General features: G+C 37.7%; 1 protein-coding gene across 6 annotated transcripts in view; it reads right to left on the minus strand.

Annotated features, from left to right (window-relative positions):
- MEF2A (myocyte enhancer factor 2A) overlaps window positions 1–16,501 on the minus strand; it is a 96,851-nt gene that overhangs the window by 24,713 nt on the left and 55,637 nt on the right. For 4 of the 6 annotated variants that reach the window (XM_068957859.1, XM_068957860.1, XM_068957856.1 and 1 more), the window contains exons 4-6: window positions 5,311–5,448; window positions 2,500–2,719; window positions 2,225–2,284 (exon numbers count right to left, since the gene is read on the minus strand). In XM_068957859.1, coding sequence (XP_068813960.1) covers window positions 2,225–2,284; window positions 2,500–2,719; window positions 5,311–5,448 — 418 coding nt within the window. Of the gene's footprint in view, window positions 1–2,224; window positions 2,285–2,499; window positions 2,720–5,310; window positions 5,449–5,513; window positions 5,646–16,501 lie in introns of all 6 variants that reach the window. The other 2 variants (XM_068957858.1, XM_068957857.1) reach the window with 1 other exon arrangement.

A 16,501-nucleotide genomic window follows, 5' to 3' on the forward strand; every position in this document is an offset into this window, starting at 1 on the left:
TGAATTAAACGTGAGCCATTTTCTGCAGTGTTTTTGTTTGTATTATGTCCCAACTACGCAAGATAACCTTACTCATTTTTTCCTTAGAGGTACAGGCATACGTCTTTCCATCAAAAGGAAGCAAAATCTCAAATGCTCAAAACTTTATAACTGTGAGTAAGACTTGGGTTTTTCCCTTTCTATAAAACAGAATGTCTGTGAACACATGTATTTATACCTCTAGATCGCAAGTATTCCATCTTTATCTTTGACACCTCTCCTATAAATTGAGAGCTGCAAAATAAATATATGACATTTCACAACTATATCCACACGAGAATTCACCATTCTTTAGAAGTTTAAAAGAAAGGAATGGGAGCTAGAAAAAAGAAAATAAATTTCGTTTAAAATAAATTCTGCAATAAATATGCCAATAAATATTGCTGTCTGCAGATGTTAACAACTTGATGTATACGCTTCAGTGGCAACAGCCAAGCTTGAATTGCCAAACTTGCAGATTTACTCAGTTTGGTTATGTATGGTTTCTTGATATTGTTTGGTTGCAATTGAGAAGGCCACCATGCACCCTGATGTTACTTAAAAGTCCTGCCATATTCTAGCAGAAAGTGGAGCTCTGACATCTTAAGGTATTCTGGGGCTTAGCATTCTTCTGTTAACTAGGCATGTGAGTTTTGCTAGAGGTACTTCTTCTAAATCTTCCACACTGCCCTTATACAGCCACAATTGTTATTTGAATGCAAATCTTTGTAGAAATGAGCGGGTACGAGTATATTTTGGGTATGATGTTCTGGAAAGTAAGAGATAAGAAATGCACTTTGACTTTTCAGATAAGCTATTAATAAATTCAAGATGCAGGAGGACATTTTACCTCATTAAACATGTTCACCAATGTGCTGTAACTGGGTATTTTTATAGGTCAACATTCTACAGCACTCAAGAAATAATGTATGAGCAAGCGCTATAAACAACTATTTTCTTTGCTTATTATTAGAAGGAATCTTAAATCTGAGGTTGCTGTTATTACAGCCTGATTTTGAAGAGGCCTGGAACTGTCTGATAACAAACTTACATAATCTGACTTCTGAAATACTACACAAATCAATATATGACCTCCAGGGTTTCTAAAAATAGTCATCTCTCCCCTCCCCCCCACCACTGAGGAAGTTTCTTCCATTTAAAATTTTGCTTACCTAATGGAAGCCACACATTAATATTCCACATCGTTGCTGCACATCACCAGAGTGGACATAGACGAGAGAGCCAAACCTGTGCTTTAAGGCTCTTCGTTACAGCATCTTCCTATTCAGGAACTCAATCAACTTTGAGTTTATCTGCAAAAGCGCTTTTTCCCCAATTGCCACATCACGTGAGCAAACACTACAAGGTCAACAATTGTTTCTCTAATTCCTTGCTACAAACACACGCTGAGGAGACCTATGTGCATTTCCAAAATTGATCCTCAGTTACTAAGACGTCCCAGGAGACGGAAGGAGTATGAAGGAGGTGGGCTGCCTCCTCTCTGTCAGAGTAATAAATTTTGTTTAGATGAGACAAGATGTAATTTAAATGAAAAATTCTATCATATCTGCTTACTGAAGGCCAAAAAAAATACTGTGAATATATTTTTTTTTTTTTGCAAGGTCTCTAATTTGTTTTTGAATGAAATCCTGATCATCTTTCAAAATTAGGACAGCACCTAGACAATGTTTTTCAAGTTTTATTCCTTTCACTGTACTACTGCCAGAAAATAATCAGCAAGATACACATAGCACTACAACCTACTTAGCCTGTATTTTCTTCATTTTGATCAGCACCATAACCAGTGTCACAAATTCATGTCTTAAGAATACTATGGTTGAGCACACAGCTCAGTTGTCTTTAGCTTAATGATTTAGTAAACGTAGTGAATCTTATACAAATTAAAAATTTTGGGGAATATAATGTCTCTCTAGAACACTGTATTAACATTTGTAGGTAAACACAAACTCAAGAGCAGCACGCTACTGAAAACAGTAACAGTAAGAATATTAAAATGAAAGAGGCATCTTATAAGAGTTTACAAGACTCAATTAAGAGGCAACTAAAAAAAACAAAAAAAAAATCCCCCAAAACATTATTTTCTCCCATAAGCCCTTTATGAAAAGATTCAAAAAGTGCTTTTAAATAGCTCTACAAACTAGAAACACAACACTGTTGTTCAACAAAGACTTGATACTGCACTTACCAACCGGACTGGTACCAGCTCCATTTGGCACTGAGAGGTCAGTTGTCCCCAGCATTCCACCTAATAATTGAAAAGCCAGATGATTAAACTAACTAGTTTTCATTAAAATTATACGTCATTTCATATTTCAAAACTTTGTGAATTAGAAAAGAATTACACCACTGTAATTTTGTAATATGCTTTTTTAAATGAAAGCACAAAGTGTAAAAAGCAAAAAAAAAAGGAGTGTAAAAAGAATGTAAAAAAGGGAAGGCACAACAGCACCGAAACCCTACCTGCATTGCCAGTACTCGGTGGTCTCTGAGGGGCCCCAGGTGACACGTTCCGATGCAGCGTGGTCTGAGGTGGGGAGAGCATGGTCGTGTCCGTTAACGATGAACTGGCAGCCAGCGATGGGGATACAAGGGAGCTCCCTGGGTTACTGTAGGTTAGAGTGTTGGGATTGGACACTGGAACTGTAACCGACATGGAGAAGTTCTGCGCAGGCAAACCAGGCTGGAGGAAAGGGGGCAGAAACACACATAAGAGAGCAATATTAGCGTTTACTATATTTACAGAAACAATACATTATAAAAAATACACTTCACATTTTACAAAGATTTGCTCACGTAAAAGTAAGAGTTAATTATGTTAGTTTTGAAACTCTATTTCATTAGGTATACAATTATAAAACATCTGTTTGTTGTATAGGGTGGTGTTGTCAACTGTTATACTTCATAAACATACAATTTCAGAAAAATTACTCATGAACTTTTGAAATACTGAGATAGAATGCACACAAAACTGAAGATACTCATATTAATTTGCTAATTCAGAAATATAAATTTATCAGTTAATTCAGATTACAAACTAAACATGTTTACAAATCAATAAACCATCACTGCATCTTCAAAATGTAAGCATAAACATGCACATTATAAAACAAATAGATGTAAGACAAAAAGGAAAAGTTAGTAACAGCATTTTCTTTTAATAACTTTGTCAAATTAAAATATTGCTACTATTCTCTAAAACTTTTTCAATAGCCTAAAAAAGTAAATATGTTTTTAGAAATTCATTAGCTTCCGTTACTTGAATTTAACCATTTCAATTGTCATTATTTTGAGCTTTGTTTATACAAAACCCCAGTCGGATAACCACTCCATTTTTTTTGTTTTGTTTTTTGCAAATTTCATTTTTTTAAATTATAATTTTTACACCATTACTGAAAAGGCCATTATTTTTCTGAAATACACGTTTGTTACTGAATCAAAAGCTTAGATGCCTGCCTAACTATGGCACTCATTTGGCTATGACTAACTTCTTTGGCCTTTGTCTCATTCCTATCCTTTGACAGTGGTGAACTCTGGAACAAAAGGGACTATTTTCTTTCACGACACTCAGTTACAGAAAACAAAACCATGATAGGTGCAATTTAAGGTTAAAAATATGGTATAATTTATTGACAAAATAAATGACAGTGTCCATATTAAAGTAATTCCAATAATAACTATTGATTCTTGGTACAGACAGAAGCAAGAAGTAGTGAAGTACAGTGACACAATAATAACAAATCATTTACAGTATCTAACCAACGGCAAGTTGCATTGATATTCGCCTTTATGGGAAAACTGCTTCAAGAAACTGTTCGACATCTACAAAAAGCAAGAGTTGTTTTTAAACAACATGCTGTCAAAGTAACCCAAACTAAATTTGAAATACCAGAAGTATGCTTAAAACAATGCATAGAAGCTAGCAGTTGGGACATTTCTTGAAAGATTTCTCACTATACAACCATTAAATGACAGCGTCCCCCTCCACCTTACAATAAAGTTTGCCTGCCCATCTATGGTACTCATTTGGTTATGACTGACTTCTTCATGCTTTGTCTCATTCCTATCCTTTGACAGTAGTGAGTCTACTAGAGCAAAAGAAACATCTTACACAATACCCAGAAGTACTGGAAACAGAACCATAATTTAAACTATACAAATGAAACTACAGAACTAAAACAAAATAACGCTGCCATTCTTATTTGCAGCAATTTCCATACACAGAATTTTGGGTGTTCACAGAGACCACAGAAAAGCAAGGGAGAGAATTTAGATGCATCATATTGAGAGATGAAGCCTGAAGATGGCTTGGCATAAAAACGATGGATATCAAAAGCTTCAAAACAAAGCAGGAATAGAAGATACTAGCTTCATTTAAGTATAAAGAACTTGCTGAAAGAACTGATGCGGGGTGTCAGGACTGTCAGTCTGCTGTTAATTCCCTGGAGATGGTCCTATTGCTCTGAACAACGGAACCAATTCCAGCACCAGGGGGTCATTTGAGGACATACTGTTCCCTTAATTTCAGGGTTTATGCAGATTAACCTACCCAAGTTCATTTTCTTTCCAACTGCTACAAAATTTGTGATGTTAAATAAAATAAACACACACACACACACACCCCACAAAAGAAGATGTCCCCTACTATTTTTATTATAAAATAGCTCCCCCTGTAATATTCAGCATTACTTAGTACTTGCAGATCCCAGTACTCCCAAACTTCTTAGGTTCTAGAACCCAGTAGTTCTCTTCCAAGAGTTCTCCTCCATGAAACCTTATTCCTTTTGCCTCAGAAGCTAATCCAGTCCTCAGCAAAATAAATTCCACTGATCTGATAACAAACTTACTCCAATTCTGTTTGCCCTCTTGTAACATTTTGTAAGATCTTGGATCAACAGATAAACAGTTACAAGATGTAAACAAACCATCGTCCCAAGACACAAGCGACACTGGAAGACAGAATCTATCCCTATAAAAATATTTGAGGCAGGATCAGGCAATGATGCTATGATACTGAGATTGAGAAACATTACATGAGGTGTGAAGAATCTTTGAGCACAAAGGAGAAGCTACAGATGCAACTTCTTTCTTATTCTTTAAGAAAAAATGTGTTTTAACAAAATCAAGTATGCATCTTATTTTTCCCATAGCAATATGTATTGCCTTCTTAAACCATTACACTTTCTCATCTTTACTGTGGTACTCGGTGACAAGCAAACACTGTGAAAATTCTCATGCACATAGTAAAAGCACAAACCATACTTTAGTACTCACTGCGATTTTATGATTCCGCATCATATTATCAAACTCTTCATTAATTTTTTTATATTTTTCTTCTGTATGTGGCGTGAGCACATATGAAGTGTCAGGGTCCGGGCTGTCGCACCCTCTGTGTTCCTTCTTGTTCAGAGCCTAAATAATGAAGTTAATAAAAAGGATCAACAAATAAAAAGTAGAGATAAAATAAAAGTACTTACAGGGCCTCGCTTGAAAATAAAATCACTATCTTCATTTAGTTTGCTGAATCTGTCCTCCGATAGCGGACTGTGCTCAAAGTAATCGTCAGCATCAGGGCTCTCACAACCATTAAGGCCTTTCTTTCTTAAGGTCTGAAATACAATTGGAAAATTCACATACAAATCATCCTAACTTGCCAAGATGTTTCGTACACTACTGAATCATTCAGAGCCACTGAAACTACATGAAACTTTCACAGACAGAACTCACTTTTCAACAGACAAGCTTAGTCTTTCAAAATAGCTGCATGGTGCACCAACAGAAAAGGTTGATTCAGAAGCAGAGCCTCTCCCAGGTGCCATCTCATGGGTAACTTTAATCTATAACCATTTCAACCCCCCGGTGTTCCATTCAAAACTGTTTTTAGACACCGGTTGATGGAATGAAGTTGCCTGACCCACAAAGAATGTTCATACCTATGGCAAAGGAGTTAATGCCAATGCTAGCAATTGAAAGACATCTTCCTGTTTACTATATCTTTAATAAAAATGATATTAGCATCCCAATTTTTATATTCTCATTTTAAAAGAGTGTATAGATAAACTCTGATAAATGCAGTGGCTAAAATTTCCAAGGGAATTTAATAAATGCTATATTACTATGCATAATGCGTAATCTCACAAGTTTACAAAAGCAGGATTTTCCTGCACTTCCATTATTGTCCACGATAACAAGAATTGCATAAAGGTATAAAAATAAGTGACACAATCCTTCTCTAAAATGACTTAGTTGGCCAAATATAAACTTTTTCAGACTTTTTTTTTTTTTTTTTTTTTTTTGACTTTGCAACTCCTTTGTTGGGACACTTCCTGTTTTCTGATGGAGCACATCAACACCCCTGGAAAAAAGAAAAAAAACTTGTATACACCTAGGCATTACATTACAAAGTAGTTACTGAAACAAAGGAATTGTATCTGTAGGTCTCATGATTGAATATATTAAAAGACATATTTGTACTTGTTGGTGTTTTTCTTTTTCATCATCTTACACATTCAGAAGTCACTTCGTAAGTTTTCATTTAGAACAAAACAAGATTTGGAAACGCCACCTACAGGAAAATCTTAAGTGTTTAAAAAAATGTTTCAAAAGGAAAGCAATATAATTATTAAAAACGTAAATGTTAGCACTACATAGGACAGCGATGGGACCTTGAGAGGCGGTGGGAAGGGGGGGAGGAAGGTTGTGGGTTTTTTCCCCTGTTCTCAGGTTTTCTACGTTCTATCGACTTCACACTAAAAAGCCTTACAGATTTGAAAGCCACAAGCTGACTTTCTGGGAACTGTAAAGAAACTGCACTCAAACAGTCTCATGGACAAGCTTGCACGTGCATGGTTCCATAACACACTGAAACTCTGATCAATAAATAAATAAGGCAAATGAATCTAAGCTTTAGCTTAGACTATGAATATATTCATCAGCTTTTTTCCCCTCTTTTTTTAAAAGTGCTGTCTTCTGATTTCAAGTCTAAAAAAAGTACACAAAGCCTTACTTACTGTTAACATATATACACAAAACACTGCCTATTTTTACTTCAGTTTTCAAGCCGCACTCTACAATTCAATTATGCAGTCTGAAATTCTTGAATATCACAGGTCACCAGAAGCTATAATTCCTTCTCGAGTTACTTGGCTTGCTCTGCGTATGCCACACGCTCTCTGGAACTCCCACAAAACCGCAACCACTAAATCAGCGTTTGGGGAAAACAGGTGTAGCTCCCGCCAACACCTGTCGCAGCGCTGAGCCGCCCCGGCGAACCAATCAGCTGGACACGTATATGGACTTGGCCATACAAGGGCCTGCTGCTCGGCCTCTGAAGGTCGCAGGCTGTTATCCCTCCCGGCCCTTCTTCGCAAGTTCAGGCTGCCAGTCTTCTGCACTTTGGTATCAGCAGGGAAAACGTTAACACTGTATAATCTGGATTACACTTAACCCCCGCAGACTTCTGTAAATAGAATCGAAGTACGTCGCGTCTCTACGTGGTGTTCAGCATCAGCATGCACATGCGGTGCCCAAGACAACTTTAGAAGCTGTAATTATATATTATAAAGAAAGATCTTGCAAGAAATATACAGCAGATACACAGGAGACCTTCTGTCTAGACCACCTCCCTCGTTTAAAATGTTAGAGCAATTTTAAGTATTGCAACGTGGGAGCTTCGTTAGCGTCTCTTTCGATATTCTAAAATAATCGACTGAAAACTTCCAAGTGTAATCCTGCCAAAATCACAGATCTGTCTGAATATTATAGTCAAAGTTTCAATATAAGCAACTGATTCAGTTCAATATAAAAATGCATCCTCCTTCTGGGCAATCAGTTGTTTTAATTTTGATAACAACGGGGTTAACTCTGCTTTAACTCATGTGGAAGGAAAAGGCCTCAATATCTCCCATTTAAGAATCTGGAAACCTTCACTCCAGATGGGGTTCCTGTCACCGTGGAAGGACTTAAGCCATGGTTTGCTGTTACAGATAATAAGTCTGGGTTTGATATCCAAAGCTCTGTCTCCTTATCGGTAAAACATGAGCTGTCACTTTGAGGACCTGACCATAAAAAGACTGCCTACTTTATCAGTGCCCAGTAGCATAATAGTAAACCATTTCTGCGCCGTGGCTCGGAGGAACAAGCGGAATGCTGTAATCTGTTGACAAGGGCAGGCGAAGCCTATGAGAGCCAGGCCAGCCTCAGCTTTCTCACAGGCTACAAAGTCAGACATGATAACAGGCTCCTGCTCAGTAAAAAACAAGGAAGGCCGGGACTACTGGGAATCAGGCTGCGGGTATGCAGGAAAGCCAAATTCCATAAACAAGCACTGACTCCACCCTCGCTGTTCTCTATAGTTAAAACTTGTTATTTCTTCAATGAATGTAAATAACTCGCCCTCCCTAAATTCCTTCCAAGATATTATCATGAAGAGTGAAACTTTAGGAACCCTGAAGATTATGTAAATCGGGGGGAGGGGGGGGATGAGAAGCTAGGGAGACTAAATAATATTTTTGTAACACAAAGAGAATATATTTCTGTGCTGTCACATGTAAGCTTGCTTATAGTAAAAGATTTAAGACTCAGTTTTTACAGTTGAGGCTAACATACATAAAACAAAAGAGGTTTTTTGTTGGTTTTTTTTTCTTTCTTACTATCACAAGAGGGAAAAAGAACTTGAAATTTAAAGTGTTACAACTGGAAGCTTAATGCTATTATGTTAGGGTGTTAAATCCTATAATCCAGATCATTTAAGGGAATGCAGAGCCATTTGAGTTAATCTGTATTATTTTCCACTTCCTTTAAAGACCTGTACAAAATTACTGAAAATTGTTCCAAGACTTGCTTGCCAATGCATTATACTGTGCCTTCAGCACCTGAGATCCTGCAGTTTTGATATGAGACTGGATTAACTAACTGATGAGAGAAAAACATTGATTTTTAACCAGAAAATAATGTATTCCAATTGTTTAAGAGGAGCCAAGGCAGGTAAGAAATCTTAAAAAGAATCAGGTATCTTGCCGAATGGCAGAGCTTAGAAAGCATTGTATGAGAATGGCTAGACTAGCCATGAAAGGTTTAAATATTGTAATTCAGGCACACAGGACAACACCCCGATATTTTCCTGAACTTCCCCCCAGCACTTTATTGTATGCAAAGTACTTTTAAGTTGCACTGTATTTCGTTAGTTTCATTTAGTTATTCCTCTGCAAGACGCATATAAGGAATAGAAGCACCACTAAGTCTATCAAACTCTGATCAGGAATGCTTCTTGCTAAGCGTAAAGAAAATCAGTTTCTCTATACAATTCAATCCAAATGTTACTGAAACTTTTTCCTCTTCAGAACCCACGTTATCAAGGTACAGAGTTATTTATGATGTGATTCACGAGGAAGCAAAGATGATACACTAAGATAATTACACTGTGATGGCTCAGTAAGTCTCCCTCCACAAAATCCAACGGAGAAACACGGAATCCAGCAGCTCTGAGCCCGCTGAATCTCAGCGGCCCTATATCAAACGACGACCTTTTCAAAGTCTCATTCTCCTGGCCCTGCTGCCTGTCACACAAACTTACACTGGCTTCATTATACCAGTCACCGGCATTACTGGCGACCAGAAATTCTGAACGGGTAGCACAGACTGCTACTACCAGGGAAGGAGTTAACTGACAACAACTCCTACCATCTCCACGAAACAGCTAGCAGAGCGCCATATAAATTACGTAATATTACAGAAACCAGGATTTCTCATTGCTGGTGTCTGTGTCCAAGTTTGAAATGACACGTTCCTAACGTTTTTAAAAAAAAAAAAAAAAAAAAAGGCAGCATCCTGTCTTGTGTACCGATTCAGTTAAGCGTGGTTAAAAGGCTAAGACTTCTGATATTAGCGATCTGGGCTCATCACCAGCTCTGCTGGCAAAACCATACCGAATTCGGTTATGTTACTTGCCAAGTAAGGAAATAGTCTTTTTCTGCCTTAAAAGGCAAAAGGAGGAGGCCCTCATATATTAGAGAGGGCTATGAAGGGCAGAAACACACCAGCCCATTCAAAAACAGGTTTGACTGCTGAGTTTCTTGTAGTCTCCTAATACTACACAAAAAGGAAATGGCTGTTGTTATCAGTGCTACTATGCAGCACGTTAACGGCTCTGTTTTTGCACTTAACTACTGGAGCTGGCCAAACAGGATTTTTGTTGGTGTTTCATCCCAAATCATGAGGAAAAACATTTCCAAAACTTTACAAAGATTGAAAAATGATTCCCTTTAGAAAACACTACCTTCTCAGATAAAAATAGCAGCTAGTTCGGTTTCTGCTGCTTCAGTCAGAGCATGGAAAAGATGAAGAAGCACAAAGCAGGAGTAACCACTTTCTAAACGCTTATAAGTCTGTAAGTGCAAGTATTCCTTAAGCCTGAAGTAATGGAAGAAGCTCCACTAACACTTCCAAACATCACTACTCCTCTCGTAAAAGCGTACGCCATGGTTATCACAAGGATGAACAAACAAACAAACAGCCTCCTGATGCTCTGGAGACAGCTTCCACGCAACAGCGGAGAGGGAAAATACACTGCTGCCACTTGCACCACGTTCCAAAGGCTCCTCATCCACAGATGCATCCACCAAGTATTTGCACAGCTTTTGTGCTGGAAGGACAGGGCTGAGCATTGCTCCTTGTCATCTGTGACGGGAATGCCAACGAGATCACTGAGGTAAAAAGATCGTGAAGTTGCAACCTTACACCAATAAAATGCAAAAGCCAAGGGCGCTAGCCGACAAAAAACAAATAGATTCAATAATGCCTTTCACGTTAACGTTCACGAACAAAGAAAAATAACTCTTGAAATGGGGATCGATCCAAGGATAACCAAGAGCTATTTAGCCATACTGCAGCTTTCAGGATCAGTCTGCATCTTACGCCATCTATGCAGACAATTACGCAGATCCATGCTTTAAAGCTCCTTCCCTATACTGTTTAAAAATTAGTTTAAAAACACACCCAAAACAAATCAAACCAAGGAGACAAATGCGTTGTTTCTATCAGTCATGCACATTTCTTTACATGGTGACTAGAGGGCTAGGTCACACCTGCAGCTCACGCAACACCTTAGGGGGAATACTGAAGACAATGTTTGCCGTTGGACACACGAATTCTCCTTCCCCCATGCGCACTGCGGACTACGCACTGATGGCGGCATCACATCCAGTGTGAGGGAACTGCTCAAAAATCTCTATGGGTGCAGTTTGACAGGCTGACTGACAATAACAGCTTACTGCCACAGAAGTTACATGATCCCAGCTTCTACCCTTAAGCCAGGTCTGGTACTTGCCTAATACTGCAGTGAGCCCTTCTCCCCTTCCCCCCCCCCCCACTAAAACGACACAAGTTTTCCCCGGTCATTCTTTACTTTTTACTTTTGCTGGGTTTGTTTTCAGTTATCGTAGCAGGAATAAACTGGTTTAGCAGGGGATGGGCTGAGCATCGGAGATACAAAGTATGCAGAGGGAATGGCGTGTCCTTCAAGGCAGCAGTAAACCATTACATTGTCTCAGGCCAGCACAGACTCATATCCTACTAAAAACAAACAAATGTAAGAAACAAACCCCTCCACCTTTTTTCTGAGATATTTATACAGGAAAACTAAGGACAAATACAGTCGTCACAGCACAAGACTGCTACCTGCTTTTCATTCTTATTAGGTGAAAGAAAATAACGGGGGGGGGGGGGGGGGCGCACAGGGGGAGGAAGGGGGACCACACGACACATACTCCTTTAATGTAGTTCAGCTCCCTTCCTGCAGTGGAGAGACTTCAGCTGGCAAGAGGAACTGCACGTATCACTACAAACTCTACATACAGCATAAACTACGCTGAGAACATGACAATCGCTTCTTATTTCGCTTCCTGTTACATGCTATTGCCAAGAAGCTGAACATAAAATCAGGCTGAACTTTTTCTTTTGTAACACAATTTCACTTCCATCACCTTGACGGATACTATTGTTTACCATCCTTTACATAATAGGAGAGATGATTATACGTGCACACCATCCAAGCATCTGAGTCACTGAAAGCTATTTATCATTTTCCAACTTCCTGCCAGTCAGCCAGAAACTTCAAGTATCATCGTTTTTGTCCTTCCCCCCTCCCCCGGTAAAACAACAACATGGTTTTGCAAACCGGGAGCCTGACCCTGCATTCATGTATTCGAATACGTGAATTTTGCGCCTTCCTAAAATACAAGCAGGAGCTAAGCATAGCATATGCATCAAAAGTGAACAGTCAGAAAAATATATAACTCTGCTCAGTCACACAGTTTTTTTTGTGTATGAAGCTCATATTATTTCTTTATGCTTTAACATCTTTTCTTTTTCCATAGTAAAGTGTACTGGATTATTTTATGCAATGTTTACAGATCTTCTAAGTTTTCCTCAGGGTCTATTAACATTCACGGCTTCAACTACTGAACCATCTGCAAATTTCATCATGAAGCCGTTTGCCTTTCCTCTGAGGTAAAAGGCTACTTAAGATCAGTTCTAATACCATTCCTTTCAGTACCCCAGACACTTTTTCAATTACATTTTGCTATGCTGTCAATTAGAATTTCACATTCTAAACCCCCACACTGACAGCACAGCAAAGCTATATAGCTGAGCTGAACGCAGCTTTTGAAATTTCCATTAAATGCATAAAGGGTCAAACTAGATCACGAATGACATTTCCAGAAGCTAAGCTACTTGGAGAGCTTAACTTCTTAAAGAACAATGCCCATCGACCTTTTCAGTCGGCTCTCCAACCAAAATTACGTATACTGAGTAAAACCTGAAAAAAATTGATATACTCTACTTTTACCTTACTTTAAATACTCTTTTCCATTCTTTATCTTGTCCTCCATTAGTAGTGGCCTTACATCAGTAAAAACATTCCAGAGGTAAATAACTGACAGCATACCCCCCCCCCCCCAAAAAAAAAATCTAGACATCAAAAATTCCAAGTGCAACATTTAACATACAGTTCACTACCCTGATTATATTCCTTGGCCAAATATTACACCACTATAGGAAAAAGTTATTTTTAGGATTAATTACCTATTCCAGGGTTTTAGAAACCAAGAAATTGGAAGCATGCAAAGTAATAGGCCATAAAATACTAGTAAGAGCCCTTCAGGCAATGCTCTGCTATGTTCCATTTTAGACAAAGGTATTCATCATTTACAGATGCACAATGTTCATGACTTGAAATTTTATCAGTGTCCCTGTTATATACCACTCTAAGAAAAGACAGGGTCTCGTTTCAAATGTTGGAGCACTTCCAATATCTGGCAAATTTTAACATGTATCTTTAGCTTGCCAAACATGAAAGCTAGCTGTCAAATTCCTCCAAGATATGATAAAGATGGCACTCAGGATTCAAACTCTCATTTATACAAAATAACGTGTACAAAGTTTTCAGATAGGATATGTTATGAAACTTAACCTAATTTCATACCGTGTTCCAACTTGAAGCATCTTTGCTGTGAAACATTATTCTAAATAGAAGCTCACAAGCAATTACTAAATGCCAATTTCATGGAATATAAAATCCACTCTTCCCCTTTTCACCCCCAGAATATCACAAAAGGCTTTGAACTAGGATGAACAGTAAAGGAAGTGTCATGCTCTTATGTGAAGTTTTTGAGAAACACCTTCGGTAAGCTGTGGACTTTATAATACAGTTTCTGACCCATAGCAGAAACTGGACTGCTCATTGCTAAATGAACTTCTTCAGGTCAAGGCTTAAAAGAGTAATCTGCTAGTAATAACTCTGTTTCCACAGGTGAAAGCTAAGCCAAGCCCTCAAAAGCTGATACTTTATGTATTTGCCTTCCTTTCACTTTCTATTCAAATTAATAATTAAATCATACACAGTTGAGCAGGTTTTCATTCTACCTGTTCTAGAGAAAGTATCATCAACTAGATTTTCCCCACTAAAGAGAACTAAACTGCCAGTCTGAGTCAGCCTTTTCCAGTCTTTTTGTTCAGAAAAAGACGAGACTTTTAAAGTAGATCTATGATCATCTCCAGGAAGTGAAAATTAATCCACAGCATAAAAACGAAACATATTTTATAGTCCTTCCAATGAAGGCAGCCTGCAACAAACTAAATTAACTGTAAAACAAGCTACTACATAGAACTCTGTCTATAAGAATAGTCAAAGAACGCCTAAGTGAAAGGACTATATTTGACAGGACACAAACACTTCTTCCACTCCTTACTCAAGGAAGGACATATATATGTACATACATATTCCCCCCTCATATATACTTTTCCACATACCTGTGATGGTTAAAATACAAAATCAGCAATAGCGGCAGCAGACTGAACGCCTCCTTTCAACAACCGTATACTGCAGATAAGCCATATGGAACATGAAAGGTTTCCAAGTGTAACAACCCAGCTACATAACACACTTCATAATCTTTTAGAAATTCTTTAGCAAGTACGTTCATCTCCTACACTGATTGGAGCTCAGTTTGCTAAGAAGAGAATTTTTCCTAAACTCTGATCACAATTCAATGATATATATAAAATAAAAAGGGGGAGGGGAGTTCTTATGATCTACCTGCCTATGTAATAATGTCAAATTGCTACTTCAAGCATTTCCTGTCGTGAATTTCTCTGTACAGCTGGACATCTAGAAAGGATACCAGATAAGCTATTTCAAAGTCTTAGTACTCAACATAGCTTAGTATTACCAAAACAATAACTACAACCGTAAATAGCAACTATCCCCAACAAAAACTATTAGTAGATTCTAAGGATTGACACTACTATTAAAATCTCATTCATATTTCAGATAATGGGAACTAGCTACACTAAGGTTCATCAAAATAAGCTTCAATTTCCTTTACTATTAGTATGAAAATAACATTCCATTTAGTCTAAAAAGGTGGCCAGCTGGATAGACAGATAAAAGTACAAGTGGGGATACACACACGTGCGCTCTAAGCAGGTGTGTGCCCACAAGCATCATCTATTCCAATTCATAAAATTAATGCAGAACACTCGCAAAAAATAAGCAAGTGAATACAACAACAGAAAGAAGCTACTTGAAAATTCCAACCGATATAAAATATTTACAATAGGAAGAAACAAACTTCTCTGCAAATAGTGTAGAGTAGCAAGCAGACACATCTTTATTTTTAGAGAATGAACTAATTAGAATACAGGACTTTAAGACACATGAATAAGTATTTCACAACTCACGGTTTGAATACCGAACTTCTCAATTATGCGTCAAAGGAATACAGTTAACGTTCTTCCTTGCATAACATTCACTTAAGGTGAATTATTCAAAAGCCAAAGCACCTCTTTGAAGACTGTCCTTACCTAACCTGAAAAGGGGGCAGAGAATCAGAGGTGGAATCTGGTGAAGTAAAAGAGAAAAGGCTGTGTAAAAATCAGGGACATGGGACTCAGAGTAAGCTTTGTTCCATATCATGTGTACTTCCTGTTAATATTGAATAAAGACTGGTTATAGCATGTTTGATTTTTTCTTTCAAAAAAGTAAGTCACTATACTCTGAAACCTTCGGACTGTAAATTAATGCAAAAAAGAACACGGTTTTAAATAGCATCAATTTGTTACAGCTAAAGCTTTTAGGAAGACAATGTGCAGGAGTTTTGATCAAAAAAAAAAAAAAAAAAAACACAAACCAACCTTAATTCACGATATTCCCAATGAATTCATTAAAATTATTCAGTTCCCATTGGAGGAAATCAGTAAATATAGTTCTAGTAAAACATCATTTAAATGCTAGTGTTCATACTGTTGCCAATTAGCTAACTTAATCGATATTCTATAGTCCATACTATAAATTAAATACATGTAAGCTACCACATCAGATATTATATCACTGACATAATGGCATTAACAAAATGTCATAATTATCACCAGAAAGGAAGGTTAATCACAAAACAGGCATTACCCACTGAATGCCTATTGATTTATAAGCATTATGAAGAAGACGATACCATTTAATAAAGGACTGTGAGAAGATTCACAGGTCTCTTTCATAAGAGCTACCACCATAAATATCTCCTTCATTCAGGTGATAGAACAGTTACTGAGAAAAACATACTAGGTGAAAGGATGAAGCACTCTGTTTAGTTCAGTGCTGAGAAAGCTACAGGCTAGACAGGCCACATACCTTTCAGTAAAACATTAACAAGGCACAAACCACAATCCCTATCACATAACCAAAATATCCCATCACACCTGCATGTCAGTTATGAGACCACAAGGTTATATGACAGAATGAAGAGCTAAACCAATAGTTCTTGGAAGCTAAAGATTCCCCCAGCCCTCTTCCATAGAGGCACCATCAGTTTAAGGACCAAAGGCTAACACCATTCAAAAGCAAAGAGTTAGAAACTTGTTCAACTTGTTTACAGCACGTAAACAAGACAAGACAACAAACAGCAAGAAATTA

Source organism: Struthio camelus, chromosome 12 (assembly GCF_040807025.1).
Source record: "Struthio camelus isolate bStrCam1 chromosome 12, bStrCam1.hap1, whole genome shotgun sequence".
Taxonomy (NCBI): domain Eukaryota; kingdom Metazoa; phylum Chordata; class Aves; order Struthioniformes; family Struthionidae; genus Struthio; species Struthio camelus.